The 21,913-nt window shown below is 35.7% G+C and overlaps 1 protein-coding gene across 2 annotated transcripts; it reads left to right on the top strand.

The window, feature by feature from the left end:
• The first annotated feature begins 3,240 nt into the window (after positions 1-3,240).
• LOC130727920 (T-complex protein 1 subunit beta) lies at positions 3,241-14,366 on the top strand. Of its 2 annotated transcripts, none has more exons than XM_057579219.1 (12): positions 3,241-3,346; positions 3,593-3,632; positions 3,722-3,778; positions 3,942-4,007; positions 4,111-4,222; positions 4,413-4,541; positions 10,690-10,761; positions 11,128-11,243; positions 11,785-11,861; positions 12,107-12,592; positions 13,204-13,519; positions 13,925-14,366. In XM_057579219.1, the coding sequence occupies exons 2-12, from the start codon at positions 3,627-3,629 to the stop codon at positions 14,069-14,071; spliced, it is 1,584 nt and encodes a 527-aa protein (XP_057435202.1). In that variant the 5' UTR covers positions 3,241-3,346; positions 3,593-3,626; the 3' UTR covers positions 14,072-14,366. The 2 variants fall into 2 exon arrangements, with proteins under 2 accessions (XP_057435202.1, XP_057435203.1); XM_057579220.1 differs by lacking the exon at positions 3,241-3,346 and adding an exon at positions 3,358-3,503.
• Positions 14,367-21,913: the final 7,547 nt, after the last annotated feature.

Below are 21,913 nucleotides of genomic sequence, written 5' to 3'. Positions count from 1 at the left end.
ACCATTATATTATTCAATATATTAATCATTAATTGTAAAAATTATAAGTTTTTCATATTTACAAATAATTAATTTAAATTTAAATTATTAATCACAACTTTAGATAAATACTAAAATATTAATGATAATAATAAGTAAAAGTGAAATTGACACACACTAACTAAAATATTAATTATTTACTAATAACCTTTTATACTATTAATTATATTAATTACTAATTGTAAAAAAATTAAATTTCTCATAAATATCAAAATTATTAAAATTCTAATTATTAATCACAACTCTAGGAAATTTTTTAAAACATATTAATATAATTAATATATAATGAGAATAACAATAATAATAAGAATAACTATTATTGATTTGACCTTTACATTAATGGAAAATATTAATTAGTAGTTAATAACTTTTATCTTTATAATTAATTGTAAAACTTTTCCATTTCTCATATACTAAAATTAAGATCAATAATATTATTTTAATTTTAGTTAGTAATCACAAAATGTGGAATTTTTAAAATAATAAATAAAATTAATTACTACTTTTTTATATAACAATTGTGGCCAGGGACATCACTATTGTATCATAAATCAGATTAGTCACGTGAGACTCATTTCCCCCGTAGAGACTATAGTGGTCAAAGGACAAAAAAAAAAAGAATACAAAAAAAAGCATTAAATTTAAGTGTATCTAATTGTGCGGAGGCATGGGTGTGTACGTGTGTGATAAAATCAATTAACCTGATTGGGATACGTGGCGGTCCCTTCCAACAAATGATTGTGTGTATAAAATTCGATTAACCTGTTTAGGGTACGGTGATGATCCTTTTCAAAAAATGACTTTCTTAGGATTCGGTCTTCTAACAAGAATAATTAGTTATTTATTGTATTTTTTATTATTTATGTATAAATTATAAATCTTATTATTTATATAACTAAATTATAAAATATAAGAAGTATTTAAAAAAATAATTGTCGATATAAATATGGGAAAATATATAAATAATCATTGATAACTATTTTATGTTATTAATTGTATTAACTATCAATTATTAACTTTTTTTCATTTTCTTATAGAAATATATAATTTATTGCGTGTTAATAGGACACAATTTCTTATAATGTTAAAAATATTGTAAATAAATTTGTTTTTGTATAAGCAAATGTTAGTTGTTAGTTTTTTTTATAGGCAAATATTAGTTGTTAGAAATGTTAGTAAAATAATTCATCTTCCGGGTTCGAACTCGGAACCCTTCACCCCACCTAACCCTTATGTCTCTAGCTCTTACCACTTGAGCTATCCTTCGGAGAATGTTAGTAAATTAGTCATTCTCATGATTCGAACCCTTGACCTTTTACCCTTCATCTTACTCAACTCTTATGTCTCTAAGCTCAAACGTTGAATGATAAGAGCATTGAATGAACTATTAATTGCAATTAAAATCAATAAGCAAATGCCTCATTTAATTTTGTCATTAGTTATTCCGTTTTGTTTTTCTACGTTTGGAAAAATAGGTATGCCATTTTGATTCCTATTTCTATTTTCAAAATTTATACATTCCAATTTAATAAGTAATTAATGTTTATGACATTGAATGATTGAAATGACTAATTTTTTTTTGGTACAAATGGAAAATAAAGAAGACAAACAAACTAGCTAACTACATCGTGACAAAGTAATGGCACCACAATTGAAGGTGGGAACCTCCAAGCTTTCCCGTCCTCACTCTCATCGAGCGCAAGTTTAGCCAAAGCATCTGCCACCGCGTTCCGATCACGATTCACATGAGCAACAGTCACGTTCCAATTCCTGGCCAAAACAGAACGGACTTGAGTAATCTCATCCCCATGTCAAAAGTTCTGGACATCTCTGTCATCTGTTAGAACTTGCTGCAGTTCAGAGCAATCCACATAGCACTGCACTTGGCGAAACCCCAAGTCCCACACCTGAAGAAGCCCCTTATGAACTGCTGCAATTTCAGATTTAAACGCATCACCTGCACCTGCTGCCATGGTAAAACCAAACACCCACCTACCCAAACTGTCCCGGATCACTCCACCACCCCCCATTCGATTGAGGCTTTGGCTTCAACTTCCATCAGTATGCAACATGACGTAATCGCCTCCATGTACCGCCACCGACACTTGATCAGCCACTCCGCTTCCCCACGACTGAAACTCCAAAGTATCAACGTGAATCCTCCGTAAAACCTCTTTAATTCTCAATAACATAGACTTATTGATATGGGTGAAAATTAATATCAAATGAAGTAATTTTAACTTTTAATTGAAAGTAATACCTAATTTTTTTAAATATATATATATATATATATATATAACCAGAATTGAGACCAAATCTCCAAGAATAAAAATGGGAAATGATGCTAACCATCACTTGGTAGGGATGGCAAAACGGGCTGGCCCGCCCCAGCCCGCCCCGCCAACTCCCAGCCCGTTAAAAAACAGGGCGGGGCGGGTTAGCCCAAATTTGGGAGCGGGCTCAAATACCTAGCCCACCCCGTTTATGAGCGGGACAACGGGCTGCGGGCTAGCCCGCCAAAAAAGTGAAAAAATTAAAAAAATCAGAAATTAGTTTTAAAATTCTAAAATATTATTTACAATTTAAAATTAAGATAAATTTACCTCATATTTTATCTCAGATTATTTAAACAACTGAATCAAATGTTATTTTGCGGTGAAATATAAGGTGTATCAACCAAGTCCTTGCCTACCAATGATCATTCCATATGTATTCCTACACACCTAAATAAATCTAGACTCAACCGTGTTTTCCCATGTTATCATTTTTAATTTGTATCCACACATGCAGTACTGCATTATACAAGTCCAGAGTATGCATCAATTTCAATTACCTTCATAAAAAAAATTGTTCAAATAGATTATATATGCACAAATGGGAAACGGGATAATATTCACTTTTGTTCGTATATTGCATAAGAAGTTATTGAAAATTTGTAACAGTCTAAATTACTTCATTACGTCGTTGCAGCAATGAGATGAGGTTAGAAAAGAAATTTGCTAAAATAACTTGATGGGTCACGTAAAACCCTCAATTCCAACTGAGACTTTTTACCTCTATTTTAATTAAATTTAGCAAAAAAATTTATCACAGCCCGCGGGCCAACCCGCCTCAGCCCGTTCTCAACCCGCAAATTAGCGGGCTCAAACGGGGCGGGGTTATATGGGTTGATGGGCTCCATACACTAGCCCAACCCGCCCCAAAATGATGGCGGGACGGGTTGGCCAGGCCCATATTGCCACCCCTACCCTTGGAAACCCCTCTCGCGAACCCTGCACTACACTTCACTACACTCTTCCGCGCTCAGGTCTGTGTTCTCCTCTTTCTCCTTAACCATTTCAGATCTTCGTTTCTCTTCGCTCGCAAAGTTCTTTTCCTTTCCCCCACGCATTTCGTTTCTCACCTTTGCTCATTTCCGTTGCGTCTATCGTTTCTCTTCTTCAGTAGCTTTGACTCAAACCCTAGTGCGAATGATTCAAACCCTGATGTTTTTTTTCCCATATAATGTCAATGAATACTTTGATATTTTATTTTGTGATTGATTGTGTGACAGGATATATTTCTCTGACTGCATTTGAATTCCCATAATGGCAGTAAGTTACTTGCTACTAATTTTGTTTTTCTTTTTCCTCCGTGCTTTTCTCCCTTCCTTTGAGAATTTGTTGGGTGGTGAATTCTACAGATTGATAGAATTTTTAAAGATGAAGCAAGTGAAGAAAAAGGAGAGCGTGCTAGAATGGTAAGCTTGCTATGATTTTGTGTTTTACCCTCGCTTGTTAAGATTAATATACTCATTTCTGATCTGTATTATCATATATTTCAATGCATAGCTATTTTTATATGGAGTCTCGGGAGAGTTTATTATCTCCACTAAATGTGCTGTATGATTTGGTCTTGCGCAGGCTTCTTTTGTTGGAGGCATGGCTATCGCTGACTTGGTGAAGACTACCTTAGGGCCAAAGGGAATGGTAAGATCTCTGTCGCCCTCCTTCACACTTCCATTGTATACAATTTTATTCTCTACTTCTGAGTCCTAACTAATTCATATTTTGTTGGATGTGATAACTGCAGGATAAAATTTTGCAGTCAACAGGCAGAGGACATGAAGTTACTGTCACTAATGATGGTGCTACAATCTTGAAGTCTCTGCATATTGATAACCCAGCTGCTAAAGTCCTTGTCGGTATCCTTATCATTTTTAATTGTTGTGATGAAAAAATCCATAGGAATACATACCAAGATGCACTTACCTCCTTCTCAAATCCACAAAAAGTTTAGAAAAATGCTATGATACGGTTCACCACTGAATGGAATTTGCCAATGTGCTGCTGATCTATTCATGAATCAAGATAGCAATCCTTAATGTAAACTAGACATATCAAAAGTTCAAGATGATGAAGTTGGGGATGGAACCACATCTGTTGTTGTATTGGCTGGGGAACTTTTAAGGGAGGCAGAAAAGCTGGTTGCAGCTAAGATTCATCCCATGACAATAATATCAGGTTCATTTCTATGATTTTTAACATTGGCTCAACTTGCCTTATGATGCAAATTTGTTTCACGTTTTCATGGTGACAAATTTTAGTAACAACTATATTGACTATATTGATTCACATTCTGAGTGCTAGGAAATTTTACCTCATAAGTAACTTACATTGGTAAAGAAATCAATAATTTCCTTTTTGTGTATCTGTTATTAGTTTGTATTTTGTATAGTTGGTATTTCTTTAAGGGTGATATTGAACAAATAAATATAGGCTCTATATTTGGGTTCCAGTTACGTTGACGTAACTCCAACAAAGGGTAGATGCCACTTTCACATTTCCAACATTGGGAAGTCTTTCCAAGATAAAATAGAAGTACGTTGAGGCTAATCCAAACATATACATAGAAGTTAATTTTTTGCTCTTAAAATGTATTCATTCCATGTGATTGAAGGGTGGTAACAGAAGCAGTCTATGAAAAAAATTAATTTTCACTCTCTTGCTTTCATTCCAAAGCTTCCTTATATATACTTAGTTTGGTTTATGGACTGTTCCTCCTTCCAGAAATATGAGTTAAAATGAGCACAAATTGTGGGAAGCCTAAAAACTTACAACCATAATATTTTGATGGTGATGTTTTGAAAACCCTTTACAATTCTGATGGGTTTTGCATGAATATGTTTTGCTACTTTGTTTCAAATGATTTTGTTTCCAATGATGTCCTTGTTACTGTTGCAAACCCGAGAACCAGGCCCAGGTTTGGCAACGTCTACAATAGGAGGCCCGAGATGATGCCAGCAGGATCACCTAATGATCACTCTTCTAGAATGTAGAATTCCTAAATAACCTCCTGGTGAGGTGGCAGCAATCAAGAGGGGAAGGGGGGACCATTGTACCAGCTGAGAGAATATAATTTAGTTATGGAGAGAGTATTGTTTTTTAGGCTGGAATTGGCTAGGACTAGGAGAGAAGGAGCACTCTCGAATTTGCTCATCTTTGTCTTTTCATTTCCTTTGTTATTTGCAATTCCCTAAACACTGCTTCTGGAATTTCTCCAGAGGATTTAGTGCTATCTAATACATTTGCATTCTCAGTTCAGTGTTATTTTCTGGTACCTAACATTGGTATCAGAGCTCCCGATCCAGAGGGAGCTTGTATGGTGCTTACCCGCAGCGCCATGGAATCTCGAGTTGACAGTCTTGAACGCACCATCACTGAGATGAAGGAGGTGGCTCACGAGCAGTTTGAGGAACTCCGGCGACTCTTCATGAGCCGCGACCGGAGGAGAACCAGAGGACGCTCCAACACCCCTCGTCATAGGAGGACTTCGCGGGATCCGGGTTCCGTTTCTACCGTAAGAACACACGGTGGGTCACGAACCGGGTCGCGAACCGGGTCGCGTTCTACAACATGCAGCCGCGAGCGTTTCGAACCCCACCATCATCGTAGTCATTTGAGAGCGGTGACTGGAAGGAGGGTAGACATTCCAATGTTCAATGGTGAAGACGCTTACGGGTGGCTCACCAAGGTTGAGAGATTTTTCCGCCTCAGCAGAATCGAGGAGGGAGAAAAAATCGAACTCGTGATGATTGCTATGGAGGAGCGAGCTCTGAGTTGGTTTCAATGGTGGGAGGAACAAGCTCCTATGCGTGCTTGGGAACCCTTCAAGGAAGCTCTGATTCGTCGTTTCCAACCTGCTTTGGTTCAGAATCCCTTTGGACCTTTGCTTAGTGTAAAACAGAAGGGAAGCGTGATGGAATACAGGGAGAGCTTTGAGCTATTGGCAGCACCGATGAGGAATGCTGATAGAGAGGTGTTGAAAGGCGTTTTCCTGAACGGGTTGCAAGAAGAGATTAAGGCAGAGATGAAGTTGTATCCTGCAGAGGATTTGGCAGAGTTAATGGACAGAGCTCTTCTGTTGGAAGAGAAAAATCTGGCAGTAAAAGGGGGTAAAAGTAGAGAGGATGGCAAAAGGGGATGGAAGGAAAAAGGGGGTGGGGGAGGGAGAAATTTCTCTAGTTATGGGGAAAACAGGGGAAGATTTCCTAGTACTGCAGTGGGCTACCAGGGTAAAGAAGGAGCTGGAAATCAGGATAATGAAGGGAAAAATCCTATGAACAAGGGGAATACTGGGAATCAGGTGCAGGAGGGAAAACACCAGAGAGAAGATGGAATGGTGGGCAGAGACTTTCCCAATCTGAGTTGCAGGAGAGAAGCAGGAGGGGGTTGTGCTTTAAATGTGGGGAAAAATGGGGAAAAGAGTACATCCTTGCAAAGAAGAATTACCAGTTGATTTTGGTGGAAGAAGAAGAAGAAGAGGTGTTTGAGGAAGCTGAAGATGGAGAATTTGTGCTGGAAGGCAAGGTCCTACAGCTGTCACTGAACAGTAAGGAAGGACTGACTTCAAACAGATCTTTCAAGGTGAAAGGAAGGATTAAAGACAGGGAAATTCTGATCCTTATTGACTGTGGAGCCATAAGTAATTTTATTTCCCAGGAACTAGTAGCAGAGCTAGAAATCCCAGTCATAGCAACTTCTGAGTATGTGGTGGAAGTGGGAAATGGTGCCAAGGAGAGAAACTCTGGGTTGTGCAAGAACTTGAAACTGGAAGTTCAGGGCATACTAATCACCCAACATTTCTTCATTCTCGGATTGGGGGGAACTGAGTTAGTTTTGGGAATGGACTGGCTAGCAAGCTTGGGGAACATCAGGGCAAACTTCCAGGAACTCATAATTCAGTGGGAGTCAAATGGACAGAAGTTGGCACTACAAGGAGAACCATCCTGGTGTGAGGTTGCAGCTGACTGGAAATCAATTAAAATGACAGAACAGAGAGAGGCTGAGGGGTATTTTTACTCTTATGGCTGTTTGAGTGAAGAACCAAGAGCAGAAGTTAAGACATCAGATGCGTTAAAGAGAGTGTTAGCTGAGTTCCCTGTTGTGTTCCAAGAACCACAAGGATTGCCCCCAAAGAGAGACACTGACCATGCCATTTTACTACAAGAAGGAGCCACTATTCCAAACAGCAGACCTTACAGGTATCCTTTCTACCAAAAGAATGAAATTGAGAAGTTAGTTAAAGACATGCTGAAATCAGGGATTATTAGACCTAGCACTAGCCCTTTTAGCAGTCCTGCAATTTTAGTAAAGAAAGAAGATGGTGGATGGCGATTCTGTGTAGACTATAGAGCCCTAAACAAGTTTACAATTCCTGATAAATTCCCAATACCTATTATTGATGAATTGTTAGATAAGATAGGGTCAGCCATGGTCTTTTCTAAATTAGATTTAAAATCAGAGTATCATCAAATAAGGATGAGGGAAGAAGACATACCAAAAACAGCTTTTAGAACCCATGAAGGGCATTATGAGTACTTGGTTCTTCCATTTGGGCTGTCTAATGCACCATCTACTTTCTAAGCACTCATGAATCAAGTTTTGAAACCTTATTTGAGGAAATTTGCTCTTGTATTCTTCGATGACATATTAATCTATAGCAAGACTGAAGAGTTGCATACAGAACATCTGAGGATAGTATTGCAAGTACTGAAAGACAATCACCTAGTGGCAAACAGGAAGACGTGTTCTTTTGGGCAGTGTGAGATTGCCTACTTGGGACATATTATCTCTAAAGAAGGAGTTGCAGCTGATCCAAGTAAGATCAAAGATATGCTAAATTGGCCAATTCCTAAAGAGGTAAAAGGGTTGAGGGGATTTCTGGGATTGTCTGGATACTATAGGAAGTTTGTGAAGAACTATAGTAAATTGGCTCATCCCCTAAATCAGTTACTAAAGAAAAATAGTTTCAGCTGGAGTATGGAAGCAACCAAAGCTTTTGAGAAGCTTAAGGAGGTCATGACAACAGTACCAGTGCTTGCTGTTCCCAATTTTGATAAAACATTCATCTTGGAAACTGATGCCTCTGGGAAAGGATTAGGAGCTGTCCTCATGCAAGAGGGAAAGCCTGTAGCCTACATGAGCAAAACCTTATCAGACAGAGCCCAAGCCAAATCAGTCTATGAGAGAGAGCTGATGGCCGTAGTATTTGCTGTTCAAAAATGGGGGCACTATCTGCTGGGCAGCAAGTTCATCATACACACTGACCAAAAGAGTCTGAGGTTTTTAGCAGAGCAAAGGCTAATGGGGGAGGAACAACAGAAATGGGTATCCAAATTGATGGGGTTTGATTTTGAGATAAAATACAAACCAGGAATTGAAAATAAGGCAGCTGATGCTTTATCAAGAAAGATGCAATTCTCAGCAATTTCATCAGTACAGTGTGCAGAATGGGAAGATTTGGAAGCTGAAATCTTAGGAGATGACAAGTACAGAATGATCATGCAAGACTTGGCCACACAAGGTCACACTACAGCTGGTTATAAATTGCACAGAGGAAGGCTGTTATACAAAGACAGAATAGTCATCCCTAAAGGATCTGGGAAAATTCTCACAATTCTCCAGGAATTTCATGATTCTGCTATTGGAGGCCATGCAAGTATATTCAGAACATACAAGAGGATTTCAGCCCTTTTCTTCTGGGAAGGAATGAAGTTGGATATTCAAAACTATGTCCAGAAGTGTGAAGTGTGCCAGAGGAACAAATATGAGGCTCTAAAACCAGCTGGTTACCTTTAGCCATTACCTATTCCTTCTCAGGGGTGGTCAGATATCTCCATGGACTTTATTGGAGGGTTACCTAAGGCTATGGGAAAGGATACTATCTTAGTTGTGGTAGACAGATTCACAAAATATGCACACTTCTTTGCACTTGCTCACCCTTACAATGCAAAGGAAGTAGCTGAGTTATTTATAAGAGAAGTGGTGAAATTACATGGATTCCCCACTTCTATTGTCTCTGATAGGGACAGAGTTTTCCTTAGCACCTTCTGGTCAGAAATGTTCAAACTAGCAGGAACAAAGTTGAAATTTAGCTCAGCTTACCATCCCCAAACAGATGGGCAAACTGAAGTGGTCAATCGTTGTGTGGAGACCTATCTGAGATGTGTGACAGGGCTAAAACCCAAGCAGTGGCCCAAGTGGTTATGCTGGGCAGAATTCTGGTATAATACAAACTGTCATTCAGCAATCAAAACCACTCCCTTCAAGGCTTTATTTGGGAGGGAGCCTCCTGTAATCATCAGGGGAAATGATTCCTTGACTTCAGTGGATGAAGTAGAGAAAATGACTGCTGAAAGGAATTTGATAATTGATGAATTGAAGGAAAACTTAGAGAAGGCACAGAATAGGATGAAACAGCAGGCCAACAAACATAGGAGGGATGTGCAGTATGAGGTTGGGGATTTGGTGTATCTCAAAATACAACCTTACAAACTCAAGAGTTTAGCCAGGAGGAAGAACCAGAAACTGAGCCCTAGATATTATGGACCCTTTCCAATCATAGAGAAAATTAATCCTGCAGCTTACAAGTTGAAGCTACCAGAGGACAGTCAAGTGCATCCAGTTTTCCACATTTCCCTGCTCAAGAAGGCTTTGAATGCAGGAGCAACCAGCCAACCACTACCTGTCTCTCTCACTGAAGACTGGGAGCTCAAGGTTGAACCAGAATCAATTCAAGACTCTAGAGCAAAAACTGATGGAGACCTAGAGGTATTAGTGAGGTGGAAGGACTTGCCGGAATTTGAGGATTCCTGGGAAGATTTCAACAACCTACTGGAACAATTCCCAGATCATCAGCTTGAGGACAAGCTGATTCTTCAAGGAGGGAGAGATGTTGCAAACCCGAGAACCAGGCCCAGGTTTGGCAACGTCTACAATAGGAGGCCCAAGATGATGCCAGCAGGATCACCTAATGATCACTCTTCTAGAATGTAGTATTCCTAAATAACCTCCTGGTGAGGTGGCAGCAATCAAGAGGGGAAGGGGGGGACCATTGTACCAGCTGAGAGAATATAAGTTAGATATGGAGAGAGTATTGTTTTTTAGGCTGGAATTGGCTAGGACTAGGAGAGAAGGAGCACTCTCGAATTTGCTCATCTTTGTCTTTTCATTTCCTCTGTTATTTGCAATTCCCTAAACACTGCTTCTGGAATTTCTCCAGAGGATTTAGTGCTATCTAATACATTTGCATTCTCAGTTCAGTGTTATTTTCTGGTACCTAACAGTTACTAACATGATTGTCCTTGATATTATTGGTTATGATATATAGGTTTCCGAATGGCAGCGGAGTGTGCTCGTAATGCATTGTTACAGAAGGTGGTGGACAACAAAGCAGATGCCGGTATTTAGTTTTTTTCTTATGATGGTGTATTTTTGGAATTCTATTGTCTGCTCTATAGCCTTTTAACACATTGTCATTGTTATAGAAATGGAAATAGGGTTTAGATATAGATCCTCTATTTTAAATTAGTATTTAGTTTCTCTATTATAGATTAGTATGTATTAAGATAGAGATAGATTTAGTTTTTATCTCTTTGGTATGTTATAAATTGTACAAGTATATTGATAAAATACACACACAAATATTTTCATCAGATTCAATTGTTATAATCATCAATCATCATTGTTGTTACACACTTAGCAGGGCCAGGTATAAAGGCATTCTTGTGTCTTAATATCTAAAACATGAATATACTGTAATATGCAGAGAAATTCAGATCAGACTTGATGAACATTGCAAGGACTACTTTGAGCTCTAAGATTCTCTCACAGGACAAGGAGCACTTTGCAAAATTAGCTGTAGATGCTGTCATGAGACTGAAGGTGAACTGTGGCTAATTTCTGAATGCAGATTTCAAGCCTGCTGGATTTAGCTAATTGTGTATTATTTGTAGCAAAGTATTCTCCTTTGGACCATGCGTGCAAGAACATGAGCCTAGATACATCAGATTCAATTTAGACTTTTAGTTAGAAATTAAATTACAAAGCTTATCCTACAATTTTATAATCCATTTTTGCAACAGGCATGGGGCTTTGTGAATTTGTTCCCATCCTTAATCATCTTTTTTTATATGATTTGATATTAGTAAGTTTGGAATGCTTTGTCAAATCATTCACTGAAATAATGCGGTAAATTTGGTGATTGTTGCTGGGCCTGGGTTATAGCGGACTTTTATTTGGAGCATGGGGTTTTGACTATCTTTAAAATTGTCTAAAAGTACAGAATGTTTTTATTCAGTTTTTGTAGTCCTATACAACCCAAGGATTTTATATAGTGATTTGTATTGTTACAAAGTTAACTATGTCTTTTCCTGTTTTCATTTCCTTGTATCTTGCTTTTTAATGGTAATGCTTCAAATTGCAGGGAAGCACTAATTTAGAAGCAATCCAGATTATAAAGAAACCAGGAGGATCACTAATAGACTCATTTTTAGATGAAGGGTAATGTTAATGAAATCTTGAATTAGTTTTTAGTTTGCAAAACTTCCCTGAATCTGGTGTTTTTTATTGTGTTGAGTTGCATAGGCACTCTTAAAGGATTTTGTATAAACTCTAATGATTATAAACTTGCACTGTCCTGTATAACAAAACATTTTCTTGATATGTTATTTATTTTCAGCATTCTCATAATTGTAATAGTCTTGGTAAAAAACAATCTTTATGAATTGGATTATATTTTTGTATAGATTCATCCTTGACAAGAAAATTGGTATTGGACAACCCAAACGCATAGAGAATGCAAAGATACTGGTTGCAAACACTGCTATGGACACAGACAAGGTGAAGATATATGGTGCACGCGTTCGTGTGGATTCAATGTCCAAAGTTGCTGAGATTGAAGGAGCTGAGAAGGAGAAAATGACAGAGAAGGTGCAGAAAATAATTGGTCATGGTATCAACTGTTTTGTTAACAGACAGTTGATTTACAATTTTCCAGAGGAGCTCTTTGCTGATGCTGGAATATTGGCTATTGAGCATGCTGATTTTGATGGTATTGAGCGACTAGCCCTGGTGACTGGTGGTGAAATTGCATCTACCTTTGACAACCCTGAGTCTGTTAAGCTTGGGCATTGTGATCTTATTGAGGAAATTATGATTGGCGAGGATAAACTGATTCATTTTTCTGGTGTTGCAATGGGCCAGGCATGTACAGTAGTTCTGAGAGGCGCTAGGTACTTCTTATTCTTCTCTTGAAAATACCTTTCCAGTGTTGTTCTAGACTTCTAGTACACTTTCAGGTATTTAAACTTGTTGGTATATTACTTCAAGTCATCCCTATTCTTCCATGAGGTTTTCATATTCTGGCTGTAGGATTTGCTTGCTTTGTTTTGTACTTTTGTTCCTGTCAATTATAATCACTATCTGTTCATGGTGGATCATAGTACTTAGTATTTAGTATGGGTTACGCTGTTTCCTTGATGATCTTTTGAAAGTTTAAATCCAGAATCCTAGAAAAAAAATTCCTTTCAGAATCTTAGATAAATATCAACTTACAAAAACTGACTATATTATCAAATGTTTATTGTAGGCAGTTGGACTATATGTTACTTGTTTTTATGCGTGCTTTCATATAAAATTATTTTGCGCTTTCATGTATGATTATGTTAAACTATTTTACAACTTTATGTTGCCCTGCTCTTTTATTGTTTCAGTGATTGCATAGTGGGCTGGCATGTATAAGAGTGTTTTCTTTGGATGAGTAGTCTTGTGTTTTTCAACAGACTTGAATGAATTTTTTGTTTTTATGTGTGCTTTTAGTTTGACATATCCACTTGTGTTGCAGCCACCACGTTCTTGATGAGGCCGAGAGGTCATTGCATGATGCCTTGTGTGTGCTATCCCAGACTGTCAATGACAGCAGGGTGGTTCTTGGAGGTGGGTGGCCTGAGATGGTGATGGCAAAGGAAGTTGATGAATTAGCTAGGAAAACCCCTGGAAAGAGGTCTCTTGCTATTGAGGCGTTTTCACGGGCACTCTTGACTATCCCAACAATAATTGCTGATAATGCTGGTTTGGACAGTGCTGAGTTGATTTCTCAGCTTCGGGCAGAGCACCAGAAGGAGGGGTGTACTGCTGGAATTGATGTCATCTCTGGTTCTGTAAGTACTGAGACTGAGAATTGGGTGGATTTATTTGAATGAGCACAATTTTTGAAATACTAATCCTAATGTATAGGCCATTTTTTCCTTTTCTCTGGGGTGGGTTGCTATGGAATTGACTCTTGCAGGAACTTATTTGACTTGATTATAATGTTTTGCGGCTGTCTTTTCATATGGGTAGGATATCTATTTCTAATATTCCCATTTACTGGTAATGTCAGTGATTTTTGGGATCTGAAGTGAAATGACTAATTGAAATTTCCAAGTATCTATCTGCTTCTTACATTCATTTCCAAGGTTTATGTTAGCCCTAGAAAAGTATCCTATAGGCTGCTAGCTCGCCATGCTTTCTTTCTATTTTCAGTTTGGCTTAACATACTCTGACCTTTGTTGTATTTCTGGAAGGTTGGAGACATGGCTGAACGGGGAATATGTGAAGCATTCAAAGTCAAGCAGGCTATATTGCTATCTTCAACGGAGGCAGCTGAGATGATCCTTAGAGTTGATGAAATCATTACATGTGCTCCAAGGAGGAGAGAAGACAGAATGTAAGACTCTTGATCGCATCCAGCTTCAGATGCTTGGGATGCTTTAGCAATATCTGGTGCATTCTAACAAGTGTTGTGATATTTATATCGCGTTTATAATTGGAAGGACTGGTTTGTATCCTAAAAAAATGTTAGGTGAATTTTGATGTCTTAGAAGCCTTGAGGATGATGGTTGAGGTAGGTGAAGTTTAACTGAGAATTACTCCTTACGGCTGCAACTCGGAGTTAGATCATTTTAAATTTGAATTTATGACATTATATTTTACGTAGTTCTTTACAAAAGACATCTTTTTCGTTAACCATCTCCTATAAAGATATGTCCATTCTTTACAAAGTATTTAGAAACCATTTTCATTCTGTTATTCAACAACTGAAATTAAAGCTCTTATCCTTGATATGTTTTGACTTTTTCCTTTTGTAGCACCTTTGGTCTCAGTTTGACGAGTTGGAATGAGACTCTGTTCTATTCTTATCCCTTATATTTAACATGACCATACACAACTAAATCATGCGATTTCGAAGAGAAAATCCAAATATTCAACCAGTGTTTAAAGGAAAGCCAGAAAGCACCTAGTCTCGGTCTAGAGAAATTTTGATAGATGTAATTTCCATTTCTTTAGTGTGCATCAAGGGTTTTCAAGTTGATAGCTCTAGATTAATTTTTCGTGGTGTTGAGATCATGTAAGTGACTTTTGCCTTTCAATAAACTGTTTCATACACACGGTTGATGTTCAAACTTCAAACCATTAACATGCTTAAGGGACTCATTTATTTACCAATAGCGTCAGGATTTGTTGGTGATAGACATAATTACACAATTTGACATATTTGTGATTTTTTTATATGATTTACCAATTACCATGATATGTCTATCAAATGAAATGGATGCATGTTAATGTATGTAGTCACATATTTTTAAAAGCAATATAGTCTATGCAAGTAAGAGGGAAAGAGGGTAAGACTTCATTTTTCATCTCCTTTAAAATTAGATGGTGGAATGTATTATTATTTGACAAGTTTGCTATGTGAATTATAAGATGAATAATGAAGTGGTATTTTTAAGTAAAATTAATCAACCAGTCCTTATAGTTTCATTAAATTTTTAACTGATAGCAATCAAACTTGCAAGTTGTTAGTCCGAGTGAAGCATAATGATCTAATATGATAATGATGTACTATACTTGAGAAGGTTGTTCTCAATAACCACAAGAGGTTGGTTAAATGAAGCGTGACAATGTCTCTATTTGATATGTGCATGTTTGAGGCATCATTCGTCTCCTTGAGTATGTAAGTCTTTTTGCAAGTGTTTTTTTTTTGCCAAATTGTAAGTGTTCTTTAAGTTCAACAATTTCCTCGTTTTGAATTGAGGCAACATCTTTTCACCTATTTTTTTTTCATTAAAATAATTTTTTTTCTCAAGTCCATCTGTTGAATAAAAATTTGTCTTTCCGGGGGAAATAAAAAGAAAATACAAGTTAAAATATCAACAAATCAATGCAAGAAGAAAAGAAAAGAAAAAACTGAAAACATGTTGAATTAATATTTAGAAAAAAATTCTTCAATTTTTTTTAAATATGATTAAATAAAAAAAGATATTTTCATTTTTGTGTAGATGTAAACGATTGAAAGGAGTGAAATGAAAGCAGTGACGATAAAGCCTAAAGGTTAGTGGTGATGGCAGCCGGTTCTGGGGTGGTGGCGGTTGTGATTAAGTCAATTTAAAATTTATTTTGGTTATTTACAACTTTGTATTTTTATGAAAAATATTTTAAAAGTTTTGTTGAAATGATGGAATCAAACATATTTTAATATTTTCATTTTTTAAAAATAGAACCCAGAAAGTCGAAATAAACATATCAATCAATATCAATATCAATATATATTAGAAAAGAACAACTTCTAGCATGACGTGTCGCTCTCACAGGCCAAGTTAGTGACGTGTCGCTCCCAGATTAATTCTCACATAATATTTTACATGTAAGCTCTTTCTCCTTGGCCCCACTTGCCACATGTGCCCTGATTTTTCCTTACCTTATTTCTCCTTAATAAAAAAAATACATTTTTAAATTTTAGATTTGATTAGGATTTAGGTTTTTTATTTCTTGATTTTATCTTAATTTATTTTTGATTTATTTTTAGAATATTAATTAATTTTTATGGTATTTTTATTGAATTTTCGGATTTTTAATTAATTCCGGATTTTATGAGTTTTTATTGTGATTTGCTAGATTTTGATAGTTTTTATCTATATTTATTTAGTACATTTTTTAATTTTAGATTTGATTAGGATTTATGTTGTTTATTTCATGATTTTATCTTAATATAAAATTATTGATAAGTGATTTAAATCAATAATGCATCCCATCACCAAAAACCCTCTTAAAACCCTGCCTACCTCCACCATCTCCTCCATGGAATTCATCTCCTCCATGCAATTCTCATCCCATCTCTCCACTGTACGGAACCACCCCCACAAAATCGTCTCATCTCTCCACGGAACCACTTTGTCATCGACTTGCAATCGCATCCCTCCGATTTGCTGCCTTGGACTGATTGGGAAGGTTGCAGATGGAGGTTTCAAATTATTTTCTTCCTTTGCTTGCATAATATGTTATAGTTTTTTTCAATTTTATTTTACTTTACCTTTAACTTTCATTCACTCATGTTTGACTTCAAGGTCAATTTCGTTCATCACTTGCCATGCTAATTTCAAATTCTTTTATTCAGGTTTTTTTTATAGATATTCCACCAAAAGAGATTCTTTGGAAGCCATGGATGGTGAGTCCGTTTTATATTCTATATGAAATTTTGCAATATTTTGATTTGTTTTTTATGTTTTCTGATTCTCCTTTGTATGTGATTCTATTAAATTCGTTTTTCTTAATTTGCATCTAAAATTTGTGTCCTATGTTATAGGAGGTGAAACATTGATCTGTGTATGTTTTGATTAACCTAATCATTGTCAGTGAAGTGGATTGAGGAAGCGAGAGAATTGAGAGGAGAGAAAGGAGAAGTTGTAGATTTTTTTCCTTGCAACTTTTTTATTTGGTAATTTTTTCTTTTTGCCTGCTTCTTGCACCGAGGAAATTAATTATTATTTTTGGTGCTTGCCGTTACAACTACAGAACTACATATCATGGATGAGATTTTTAGGCTTTTAAAACTGGTGTTATCCTTTCTAATATGCTAAACGCCTAAACCAATGTTCTAACAATAAATTAATTTCCTTGGCTTCCCTGGAAACATTTGACATGAATTTATTCGTAGGTACAGAACGGCAATGAGGTGCATACCTCTTTCTGACTACACTCTCTGATTCTCAGCTAGCTGACGATGAAACATGATTGATGACTCAAGATCTTATCTTGCTCTCATTTCAAGTAAGCCACGAAACATGTGAGACCAGTACTCATGGAGGTTTTTCTCAGTCCATTATATGTATATATTCACCAGATAAGAGATAGAGATGTGTGTTTGGTGTTGCACTACTTTGATGCATATGTATATATTCACCAGATAAGAGATAGAGATGTGTGTTTGATGTTGCACTACTGTGATGCATATATAGTTTTACTGACTTAGTTCATCAATTCTACATCTATCTATCATCATTACATATATTAAAAGTCACTTTTCGAAGGCAACATTAGATTTTATAATTAATCATTGTTCTACTATGGTTCAATTAATCAAACTTTAGTGTGATTGGAAGTCTTGCTTGCATGAGTGTGTAATTATCACATTACGATTTAGTATCAGCATATGTTTTTGATTTGGTTATTCTACTTTCAACAACAGTGCTACATAAAACAAAGAGTTGTTTTAGCCGTTCAACAAATATAATGGGTCTAAAATTTCTAGGGGGGTTTTCTTCCATTCATCTTCTTTAGTAGCATGTGATTAGTTTCCCCTTACAAATAGATCTGGTTGGTTATGGAAACCATTGGAAGACCATAGCCAAAAAGTGGCTTCAATTCATTATTTGGCTTTCATATCTGTCTGCAAATTTGATTGCTATCTTTGCACTATCATAGCTAGATTGATGTTGCACATATTGCTATTAGGTTTGGTGGTCTTTAGTCTATCCTACTCTAACATGTTTATCAATCTCACTTCATGAGTTCTTGATTTTCTGTTACTTAGAATGCAGATACGGCTGGAAGCTGCTGATTTGGAAGCAAGTTTCATTTGAATTAGCATGAGTTCATATTAATTCATGTTAAAGTTGGACAACAATCAGGAATAGCACCTAGGATTTCTGCTGATTTGGAAGCAAGTTTCATTTGATTTTTTAATTAGAAATAAATATTTTAATGATTTAAATTCAAAATGTGATACCTTCTTACTTTATGAAGTGCTTTTTTATGCCAAAGAACAACCTCTGATTGCAGTGAAAACAAAATTTACATATGATGTTAGGTACTGTGTGGAATTTGTGAGTGTGTTTGTGGATAATTTATAAGAAAAGCGGTGGTGATAGTGAGGTAGAGAAATCTGAGAGAGATTTTGATGTAAATGGGGATTTTTCTTTCTAATGAGATTGGACTTTTAATCCTTATCCACACCATTCGAAATTTTCATTATTAATACTATTATTTTCGACACTTATGTCACTGACAAATAATAATTAGGTTCTTATGTAATTTTTATTCTTTGTAATGGAGAATTAAGTAGTTGTTTTTAAGAGTCTTTTATATATAATTCAGATGTAAACAGTATGCACTCAGCTATCACTTAAGCACTAGAGCAAGTAAAGAGAGCATACTACGACTGCTTTACTATTCTGAATTTTTTTATCGCAGAAATGCTCCGGTAAGTACAACAAGCTCAAAAGCAGAATAGCATGATGAAACTACTAGATATTATTAATGAACCAAACCTTTCAGTTCCAAACTGTAACCTTCGCTAGAAATTTGTTCTAAAGTACGCCCATTAGTACTACTATAAGAGCAAAGCAACATGCTTCTTATATTGGGAGATAGACAAAAGCAGAGGTTGCCTTAGTTAGTTTTCTCACCTGGATCAACAGAAAAAGCAATTGAAACTCGATCGATGAAAGTTGGAATGGCAAGGTTTACTCTTAAAGTCTTTGGCAGGAGGAGGATACAAGAGATCGACCTTGAAGCAAGCAAGGTATGGTGGGTGTCATCATCTTCATCGATATTACCCACCAGATAGACTTGAGAAAAGACTTTCAGGCATCCTGAGAGTAAGGAGAAGTTGGATCTAAATGTATTAGAAAGAGCCTAAAAGCTTTTATATATAGGAAGAATATTTTACATAAAAATACTTCTACATAAAAATAAATATTAATAAGATTTTATCGGAATTTTTTTGTTACAAGAAAAACATAATATAATATAGTTTGATGTTAATTTTTTACTACATAATAATATAGTCCACTTTAATTTTTTTGTACAAATTATTATAGGAGTTAAATTCTCATACGGGAAGAAATATATTTTAACAAGAAAGTACCTTCATTAAGTATTAATTAATTTATCAAATACAATAACAAATTTCGCGGTACATTCTTTTTTTTCTAAGATTAAAATGTGTTCTGAATGCTTTATTGGTGATTCTTCATATTTATAATTTGTGCTATTGTCTTTAGGCTCATGAAGAATGTGAAACGACTTCATGTTGATATGGGTCAAACTTTGTTTATTTTATTGTGTAAAAAATGAACTCGCATAATCACGTACATAAAGAATCTTTTCTCTTTTTTTCATTGTAGATTAAATCAGCTATTGTTTTTTAGCCATCATTAAACCACATCCCCTAATATGTTTTGCATAATTTGAGATTTGGTTAACCAATTTTTTTATTAGTTATTCAATTGTACGAAGTTCAATCTATGCAACAAAGGTTTTAATTTAAGACTTTTTATCCACTTTGCTCATCATTTCACACTCTTCTATTTCATTCGTTGTTTATTATATTTTTAATGATCAAGGTATTAATTGACCTATCAAATATAATAGATGTATTCCCCGTGCAACGCGCGGGTAAAAAACACTAGTTTCCTACATGTTAAAATTTTGATAACGAAACTATTTTAAAAAAATTGAAATAAGAAGTAAGATAAAAATGTTTTCTTAAACTAAATCGCCTCTAAATTTTCCTCGTTTTTCAACTCTGCTATATTTTATCCCCCATGAATGCTATATGTGCAATTGGGGTCCCTAAACTTCAAAAATCCCATAATGCATCTCCAACGTTAATCTCCGTTAACAACTTTGGTCCCTCTTAACTTTTCCATCCAAAAACTAACGATTTCTGGAAAATTCAGAAATATTCATTCACTTCTTCATCTTCTTCATACATCCTTCCATTATCATCATCATGTTCTTCAATTTTTTCCAGAAAGAAAGGGAAGAAAAAATAACCAAATTCAAAAATCCCTAACTCACCCAAAATCCCCAACAACATTATCAACCAAAACCCTCAAACATTAGATAAAATTACCAAATCCAAAAACCCCAATTTAGATCCCTCTCCAAACGGTGGGTTTGGAAGACAATAGAATCACCCAATCCATCATCACACTCACATTAAAATTCACCCATGTTTTACTCATTAATTTCTAAAAAGCAAATCTTTAACACAACGAAACCCATTTCAAACCCATTCAGATCGTAACCAAACAAAAGAGAAAGGTAACCAGAAAAACCCCATTCAGATCATTTATTGTTCTTCTTCCAACCTCGTTTAGCAATAAACAGAAATGTATAATCCTCTCTGTTTTTTTTTTTACTTCTCCGTTTCTGTTTTTTCTTCTCTGTAGCTTCTCGTGTTTTTCTGTTTTTCAATGTTTCCTTGTTCCTTTTTTTGTACTGAATTGATAGTAACGGGCCTTTCCCTTTACTACATTGATTATACATTATCTTTTGATTTTCAAAAAAAAAAATCTGGGTTTAAATTGCTTTATCAAGATTTAATTGGGTTTATGATTTGGGGATTTTGGGATGGTGGTTGTTTGTACTTTTTATGATGATGAGAAGATGATAGAAGAATGATGAAGATTTTGAAGATAGAGCAAGAAGATGAATAAATCTGGAGAAAATTTGAGGTTTGATTTTTTTGGATTTGAATCACTTTGATTTTCTGGATTTTTTTATAAAGAAGATGAAGATGATGGAAGGATGTATGAAGAAGTGAATGAATATTTCTGAATTTTCCAGAAATCGTTAGTTTTTGGATGGAAAAGTTAAGAGGGACCAAAGTTGTTAACGGAGATTAACGTTGGGGATGCATTATGGGATTTTTGAAGTTTAGGGACCCCGATTGCACATATAGCATTCGTGGGGGACCAAAAGTGCGATTAAGCCTATACTTATCAATGAGGAATCAGTTGGGGGATTATTAAGTGTGTTCGCAGAACTTGGACATTCAATTAGTAGTTCCACATAACAAGTAAAGCAATATCCCTAGAATCCCTTTCTGTTTCATGTTGGGCTCCAAAATCAAGTTTCTAATGCATTCCTTTATATACTTTCCTTCATAAATATTATTATTATTATTATTATTATTATTATTATTATTATTATTATTATTATTATTATTATTATATAAAACATAAACTAGACAAATCCAATGACATGGAAATATGGGTGTTGAGTTGCTGGCAGAGTGGTTCATGCATCATGATTTATGATTTATGAACACATAATTGTTATATAAATTATAATATCAGTCCCTCAAGAATAGCTAGCACATGAAGAGCAGAAGAATACACATGCAGCCCATGTGAATGAGGGAACGGGTCCACGCTCTATTTCCCTCATGAATGAAGAGTGAGGAATCTGAATGAAAGCTTCAAGTGGGGAAGTGGAGAATAAACAAG

This window comes from Lotus japonicus, chromosome 1 (genome assembly GCF_012489685.1).
Source record: "Lotus japonicus ecotype B-129 chromosome 1, LjGifu_v1.2".
In the NCBI taxonomy this organism is placed as follows: Eukaryota; Viridiplantae; Streptophyta; class Magnoliopsida; order Fabales; family Fabaceae; genus Lotus; species Lotus japonicus.
This window is presented reverse-complemented; position numbering and strand designations above follow the sequence as displayed.

Bases quoted from the DNA above. Each gene is read 5' to 3' on its own strand.
- LOC130727920 (XM_057579219.1), top strand. The intron at 4,223-4,412 runs GTATCCTTATCA...AATGTAAACTAG, and splicing joins AGCTGCTAAAGTCCTTGTCG to ACATATCAAAAGTTCAAGAT. The intron at 13,520-13,924 runs GTAAGTACTGAG...TATTTCTGGAAG, and splicing joins TTGATGTCATCTCTGGTTCT to GTTGGAGACATGGCTGAACG.